Source organism: Capricornis sumatraensis, chromosome 2 (assembly GCF_032405125.1).
Source record: "Capricornis sumatraensis isolate serow.1 chromosome 2, serow.2, whole genome shotgun sequence".
Lineage (NCBI taxonomy): Eukaryota > Metazoa > Chordata > Mammalia > Artiodactyla > Bovidae > Capricornis > Capricornis sumatraensis.
This window is the reverse complement of record NC_091070.1, coordinates 110,293,061-110,300,972: the sequence shown is the minus strand read 5'-3', so window position 1 is coordinate 110,300,972 and position 7,912 is coordinate 110,293,061. Positions and strand designations below refer to the sequence as shown.

Genomic DNA, 7,912 nt, shown 5'->3' with positions numbered 1-7,912 from the left:
ATCTCATACTCAAGAATAGTTCATTACACCAGGGCATGTATAGCTATCTCTATCAGGAGGTAGAGATTTTTAAGGGGCATCTTCAGAGCCAAGTTTAGAACCTAATCCTCCTGAGACTGAAGCAAGTTATGCCCGTTATAGGTTTGCAAGTACTGTGAAGGTTAGTAATAGATTTGGGAGCTCTGCCCCAGCCTGAGCATATGGGAGGAGTCTGTGGTGCTTGGTACAAACAGCCCTCGCTGGGACACGCACACACACACAGTTGCAGAAGCTGTGGTAAATGCTTCTTCCTTCAGCCCATGATCTGAAAGTAGATCATCATGGCGAGCCCAAGGAGACACACAGATGACTGGGCTCTGCAACCTTTCTCCAAAAAGCCACCGAAGAGTCAACCACACATATTCTCTCCCTATCTATGGACCCCTCTCCTCTTCTTGCTCATGGGTAAGTCCACACTGGGGCCACTGGTATTCCCGTGAGGCTGGTCACATTTTTGCTGGGGATTCTAGTTATTTAAGGACTTCCCAGGTGGCACAGTGGTAAAGAATCTGCCTGCCAATGCAGGAGCCACAGGAGCTGCGGGTTCCATCCCAGGGCTGGGAAGAGCTCCTAGAGGAGGAAATGGCATCCCACTCCAGCATTCTTGCCTGAAAAACTCTGTGGACAGAGGAACCTGGTGGGCTACTGTCCTTGGGGTCTCAAAGATTCAGACATGACTGAGCAACTGAGCATGACACACAGCACTAGTTGTTAAAAGCAGGAAACTGTCTTCTTTTGATAATTTTTCTGTGGGTTCCACCTTACTGTGAGCTCTGTGTGTGTGTGTGTGAGAGAGAGAGTGAGTATACATAGTTACACACCATGAGTAGGTAAATTTCTAGCCCCAGACTCAAATAACCCCAGGTTCAGAGTCTATTCCTCTTGCTCTCACATTTTCAAGATAAGAAATGCTGCACGATGAGTTTGTTCCCTATGCAATGTGGGTAAGACCTGCAGAGGGATACAGGAAAGTTGTCCTGATAACAAATCACCTACCAGTTTCCAAGAGAGGGATAAGACTGCTGCTGCTGCTGCTGCTGTTGCTGTTGCTAAGTCACTTCAGTCATGTCCAATTCTGTGCGACCCCATAGATGGCAGCCCACTAGGCTCCTCTGTCCCTGGGATTCTTCAGGCAAGAACACTGGAGTGGGTTGCCATTTCCTTCTCCAATGCATGAAAGTGAAAAGTGAAAGTGAAGTCTCTCAGTCGTGCCCAACTCAGCAACTCCATGGACTGCAGCCTACAGGCTCCGCCATCCATAGGATTTTCCAGGCAAGAGTACTGGTGTGAGGTGCCATTGCCTTCTCCGGATAGGACTGCTGGAGCTTCTTTTTATATCCTGCCTTGTTTATCACATGTTTTGAGGCTTCACTGGGGATCTGCAGATGGTCTGGTGGCCCTCAGCTAATTGGCTTCTATCTGAATATCCTTTCTTCCCAACATTCTAGCTCCCCCTGAAGGCCCAATTTCTGCTAGTTTCTGGGAACTTTTCTCAGGAACATGGCCTGAGCCACCTCTCTCCAGTGGGCAGAACTGACCCAGTACCTAGAAAGGGTCTCAACCACTGACACAGTGGCAGCTACTGTCCCTCTGGAATTCTGCTTCCTCATCAGGGATTTAGGGAGGATAATGCAGGACAGGGACCTGACAGCAGTAAGGATGAAGTTAGTGGCCGAGCAGTGAGGAGGACTCTAGAAAACTCTCAGATGCATATATAGGGTAGAGGGACCCTAGACCTCAGGCTGCATTTCAGTCTAACCTCTCTTCACTTTCTATTTCATCTTTGTTCACCATAAGAACACAGGTAGCAGCAAGGCTATTTATATTCACACTCAACTCTTGGGGTGCTTCCTGGTTGTGTTGGATAAACCTGGAATTAGCCACATTCAACGGCATCCAGATGGTCAACACACTGAATTTCAAACAGTTTGGGGCAGAGAGACATCTCCCTCTTTCTGACATCACCAGTTAGGGTGACCTCAAGCCTCACTGTTTTGGTCTAGAAGGCAGTTTTCTTGATGCTTCTGTGTTTCCAAGGAGTGATTTCAGGAACTTAGGCGGCAGTAGGGTGAACAAGTCCAACCCCCTGCCCCCAGCTTTAATATAAGGAATATTCAAAATTAAGTCCTTGTTTCATCATTTATCAGGTGTGTGAGACTCTATTTCTTAAGTGTAGAATACAAACAATAAAATGTACTATGCAAGACTGTTTTATAGATTAAGGATGTATGTGTAAATGTTTGGCATACAGTAGGTGGAAGCTATGTTTGTTATTATAATAATCACTGTTATAAGTACATTATTCAGAAAATATTAAAGGATGGGCAAGTCAAATTCAGTTATCACAATCTTTAAACCCTCCCTTTAATAATTTGTCAAATGATGTAGTTTAAGATAAGATGGATGATACCTGCAGCTCCTGTATGGGACCTATGTAGCACTGCTTGCTGCTATAGGATCTGACCTGTGGGAACCACATCCTGCTCCTCCCACTGACATGTGTGTTTTTCTTTACCATTGTTGTGAGGAGAGACAAGGTCAAGACACATTCATATGCTCCCAGCCAAGACCTACCACCTTCTGGGCTCCCAGGATGGGGTGTCAGTGCTCCCAGCCTCTATACCCCAGGGTATCATCTACCCAGAATCTGGGTTCTGCCACTGATCAACCCTGTAATCTCAGGCAAGTGGCTTAAACTCCCTAAATTTCAGCTCCTTGTCAGAAAAAAGGGCTGCTTATGAGATTAATTTTGAGAATTCAAATGAATGATTTCTACAAAGTGCCTAACACACATAGCAATCATAAGCAGGGTCTTCCAGATGACAAGAGCTCTTTTCAGTTCAGTTCAGTTCAGTCGTTCAGTCGTGTCCGACTCTTTGCGACCCCATGAATCACAGCACGCCAGGCCTCCCTTTTCATCACCATCTCCCGGAGTTCACTCAGACTCACGTCCATCGAGTCCGTGATGCCATCTAGCCATCTCATCCTTGGTCATCCCCTTCTCCTCCTGCCCCCAATCCCTCCCAGCATCAGAGTCTTTTCCAATGAGTCAACTCTTCGCATGAGGTGGCCAAACTACTGGAGCTTCACCTTCAGCACCATTCCTTCCAAAGAAATCCCAGGGTTGATCTCCTTTAGAATGGACTGGTTGGATCTCCTTGCAGTTCAAGGGACCCTCAAGAGTCTTCTCCAACACCACAGTTCAAACGCATCAATTCTTCGGCGCTCAGCCTTCTTCACAGTCCAACTCTCACATCCATATGTGACCACAGGAAAAACCATAGCCTTGACTAGACGGACCTTAGTTGGCAAAGTAATGTCTCTGCTTTTGAATATACTATCTAGGTTGGTCATAACTCTTCTTCCAAGGAGTAAGCGTCTTTTAATTTCATGGCTGTAATCACCATCTGCAGTGATTTTGGAGCCCAAAAAAATAAAGTCTGACACTGTTTCCACTGTTTCCCCATCTATTTCCCATGAAGTGATGGGACCAGATGCCATGATCTTCGTTTTCTGAATGTTGAGCTTTAAGCCAACTTTTTCACTCTCCTCTTTCACTTTTATCAAGAGGCTTTTGAGTTCCTCTTCACTTTTGGCCATAAGGATGGTGTCATTTGCATATCTGAGGTTACTGATATTTCTCCCAGCAATCTTGATTCCAGCTTGTGTTTCTTCCAGTCCAGCATTTCTCATGATGTACTCTGCATATAAGTTAAATAAGCAGGGTGACAATATACAGCCTTGACGTACTCCTTTTCCTATTTGGAACCAGTCTGTTGTTCCATGTTCAGTTCTAACTGTTGCTTCCTGACCTGCATACAGATTTCTCAAGAGGCAGGTTATGTGATCTGGTATTCCCATCTCTTTCAGAATTTTCCACAGTTTATTGTGATCCACACAGTCAAAGGCTTTGACATAGTCAAGAAAGCAGAAATAGATGTTTTTCTGGAACTCTCTTGCTTTTTCCATGATCCAGTGGATATTGGCAATTTGATCTCTGGTTCCTCTGCCTTTTCTAAAACCAGCTTGAACATCAGGGAGTTCATGGTTTACATATTGCTGAAGTCTGGCTTGGAGAATTTTGAGCATTACTTTACTAGCATGTGAGATGAGTGCAATTGTGTTGTAGTTTGAGCATTCTTTGGCATTGCCTTTCTTTGGGATTGGAATGAAAACTGACCTTTTCCAGTTCTGTGGCCACTTCTGAGTTTTCCAAATTTGCTGGCATATTGAGTGCAGCACTTTCACAGCATCATCTTTCAGGATTTGAAATAGCTCAACTGGAATTCCATCACCTCCACTAGCTTTGTTCATAGTGATGCTTTCTAATACCGACTTGACTTCATATTCCAAGATGTCTGGCTCTAGATTAGTGATCACATCATCATGATTATCCCTTTTAGGCAACTTCAAATCACCATCACATCAGCTGAGCTTCTGTCTTCTGAATCTGCCCCAGAGTCTACCTGAACAGACCGTCTCAAGTCTAGGGTGTCTAGTCCTGTGTCCTCCGTGGCAGCCTCTCCAGAAGGTCCAAGTGCTCAGCTGATGGGGTTCTAGGCAGAGACCACTCCCCTGGCCTACACCAGGCTCTACTCTGCATCTGTGTTTTCTGTGACCTTTAGGCTTTAAGAACACACTTCAAATTTTTCCCATCCTTCCCAGCTATTTTTTGGCCTCTCCACTCTCTCCAACATTCTCTACATGTTTTTCTTTCTTTCTTTCTAATATAAATTTTATTTATTTTAATTGGAGGCCAATTACTTTACAATATTGTATTGGTTTGCCATACATCAGCATGAATCCGCCATGGTGTACATGTGTTCCCCATCCTGAACCCACCTCCTCCCTCCCTCCCCATACCATCCCTCAGGGTCATCCCAGTGCACCAGCCCTGAGCATCCTGTATCATGCATCAAATCTGGACTGGCGATGTGTTTCACATATGATATACATTTTTCAATGCCAGTCTCCCAAATCATCCCACCCTTGCCCTCTCCCACAGAGTTCAAAAGACTGTTCTATACATCTGAGTCTTTTTTGCCATCTCTCACACAGGGTTATTGTTACCATCTTTCAAAATTTCATATATATGCATTAGTATACTGTATTGGTGTTTTTCTTTCTGGCTTACTTCACTCCTTATAATAGCCTCCAGTTTCATCCACCTCATTAGAACTGATTCAAATGCATTCTTTTTAATGGCTGAGTAATATTCCATTATGTATATATACCACAGCTTTCTTATCCATTCGTCTGCTGATGGACATCTAGGCTGCTTCCATGTCTTGGCTATTATAAACGTGCTGCAATGAACACTGGGGTTTACGAGTCTCTTTCAATTCTGGTTTCCTCAGTGTGTATGCCCAGCAGTGGGATTGCTGGGTCATATGGCAGTTATATTTCCAGTTTTCTAAAGAATCTCCACACTGTTCTCCATAGTGGTTGTACTAGTTTGCCTTCCCACCAACAGTGTAAGAGGGTTCTCTTTTCTCCCACCCTCTCCAGCATTTATTGCTTGTAGACTTTTGGATCGCAGCCATTCTGACTGGTGTGAAATGGTACCTCATTGTGGTTTTGATTTGCATTTCTCTGATAACGAGTGATGTTGAGCATCTTTTCATGTGTTTATTAGCCATCTGTATGTCTTCTTTGGAGAAATGTCTGTTTAAGTCTTTGGCCCATTTTTTGATTGGGTCATTTATTTTTCTGGAGTTGAGCTGCAGGAGTTGTTTGTATATTTTTGAGATTAATTCTTTGTCAGTTGCTTCATTTGCTATTTTTTTCTCCCATTCTGAAGGCTGTCTTTTCACCTTGCTTACAGTTTCCTTTGTTGTGCAGAAGCTTTTAATTTTAATTAGGTCCCATTTGTTTATTTTTGCTTTGAGTTCCAATGTTCTGGGAGGTGGGTCATACAGGATCCTGCTGTGATTTATGTCAGAAAGTGTTTGCCTATGTTCTCCTCTAAGAGTTTTATGGTTTTTGTCAGATTCTTAATCCATTTTGAGTTTATTTTTGTGTATGGTGTTAGAAAGTGTTCTAGTGTCATTCTTTTACAAGTGGTTGACCTGTTTTTCCAGCACCACTTGTTAAAGAGATTGTCTTTTCTCCATTGTATATTCTTGCCTCCTTTGTTCAAGATAAGGTGTCCATAGATGCATGGATGCCAGAGTCCTTCCCCAGTGGATTCAGGGTAATTCGAAGGTGGGGACGGAATCGGCGTCCTAGGAAAAAACTTATTTAATTACAGATAGAGAAAGATTAGAAAATTAGCGGAGAAAAAGAGGCTGAATAACTTGGTTTACATGGAATACCAATCACCACCTACATACGCCACAGGCATCTTTCTGTTCTCCCAAAGGAGAGGAGGCACTGAGGCCTCCCCGGTCCAATCTTAGAAGCCCAGGCAAAATTAGTAGGCTTGGTGAGTACCCATGTACCAGATGGGAAATTGGCCAGAAAATAGTAGGAGAGAAAAAGAGGCTGAATAACTTGGTTTATGTGGGATACCAATAAAATTCCAAGACAAGGAATTTGCACCATCTACGTTGGGCCACCAGTGCCACTTGAATACCAGAAGGTACCCCTCCTTGGGCTCCTTCTCATATGGAACTTAAAATCCAGGGTAAGTAAGTAGACGTGGTGGGCACCCACGCTCCAGATGGGAATTCAGTCAGAAAAAGAAAGAAGCGACATGGGGGAATCAGTCTTTCCAGAAACTGATCCCATTTCTTTATTTTTTAGGTTTGCTTATATACCTTTTGTTACACATAGGTATGAATACAGAGTCATGCGGGGGTCAGCAGTCCTGACCTTTATTAAAATCAGGTGCTTCACATAAATGTATATATAAAAAAAAAAGGTCTTAGGGGTTTTACATCATCTTCTAGCCATGAGGCCTGCTGACATTTTATGATCCTTTCTTTCTGATAACAAAAAAACTTATTTTTTCCAAGGGTGTTTTTTCTTAAACCAGGCACCACCCTCCAAATAAAGTTGCATTCCTATAGGGTGAGGCTATAGTGAGTTACAATCAAGAAAGGAATTTATTTAACCCAAGGTAAACATGATTAATCTTAAAGGTTAATACTTATTTCTCCTATATGCTTAAAGGTTAATACTTATTTCTCCTATATGCTAGTTATATTCATTATAAGGGCAGGGAATATGGAGATTTAGCAGCAAACATCAGCCCAACAAATGAAAACCCTTCACCAATGTTCCCCTTAAGATCTATTTAGTCTTAAGATAGTGATAAAGTTAGATTTTTGCATAGCAAGGACACAGTGATTTATAACAAAGTACAATGATCTATTACAAAAGAGAAAATTCATTAACTCAAAAAGTCTAGTATTGCTAACCTTAAAAACTACTATATTTCCTTTTCTGTATTCCAAATACATTGATTAATATATTCCCAGGTGCCTAAGGATATGGAGGCCTGGTGGCAATCATTGACTCAACAATGAGAAAAGCCCTATGCTAATTAAGACTTTCAAAATACTCCAAACTCTCTGTGCTGTTTATGGTTGAGAGGTAATAAACAATCATGTGCTTGGCAGGAGTATGGATAATCTTGTCACACAAACTAGTCTGCCAGCAGAGAGGTTTGACCTGAGACACCCTTGTCACACCCAGGGCAGGGAATTAGCAGCAATTATTGGCACCACAAATGAAAAACCCTTTACCAATATAATTCCTATCCAACCCACTATACTAATAATTTCTAACTTCCCAAAAGAATCTGCCTTTAGTAAGTCTAAAACATCTCATGCCTCTCATGGTTGGGAGGCTTTAAACAATCACATGTGGCCGGACGAACCTGTACAGGCAGGCTAGATAACCTTCAGAGGAGTTTGTAAGTTGAAACACT

At 42.8% G+C, this 7,912-nt stretch overlaps 1 protein-coding gene across 1 annotated transcript in view; it reads left to right on the top strand.

Moving 5' to 3' along the window:
* Positions 1-320: 320 nt before the first annotated feature.
* Positions 321-7,912, top strand: part of LY9 (lymphocyte antigen 9) — a 37,070-nt gene continuing 29,478 nt past the window's right edge. Inside the window, 1 exon segment of the mRNA XM_068966140.1 lies at positions 321-444. Within this exon segment, the coding sequence (XP_068822241.1) occupies positions 321-444 (124 nt within the window).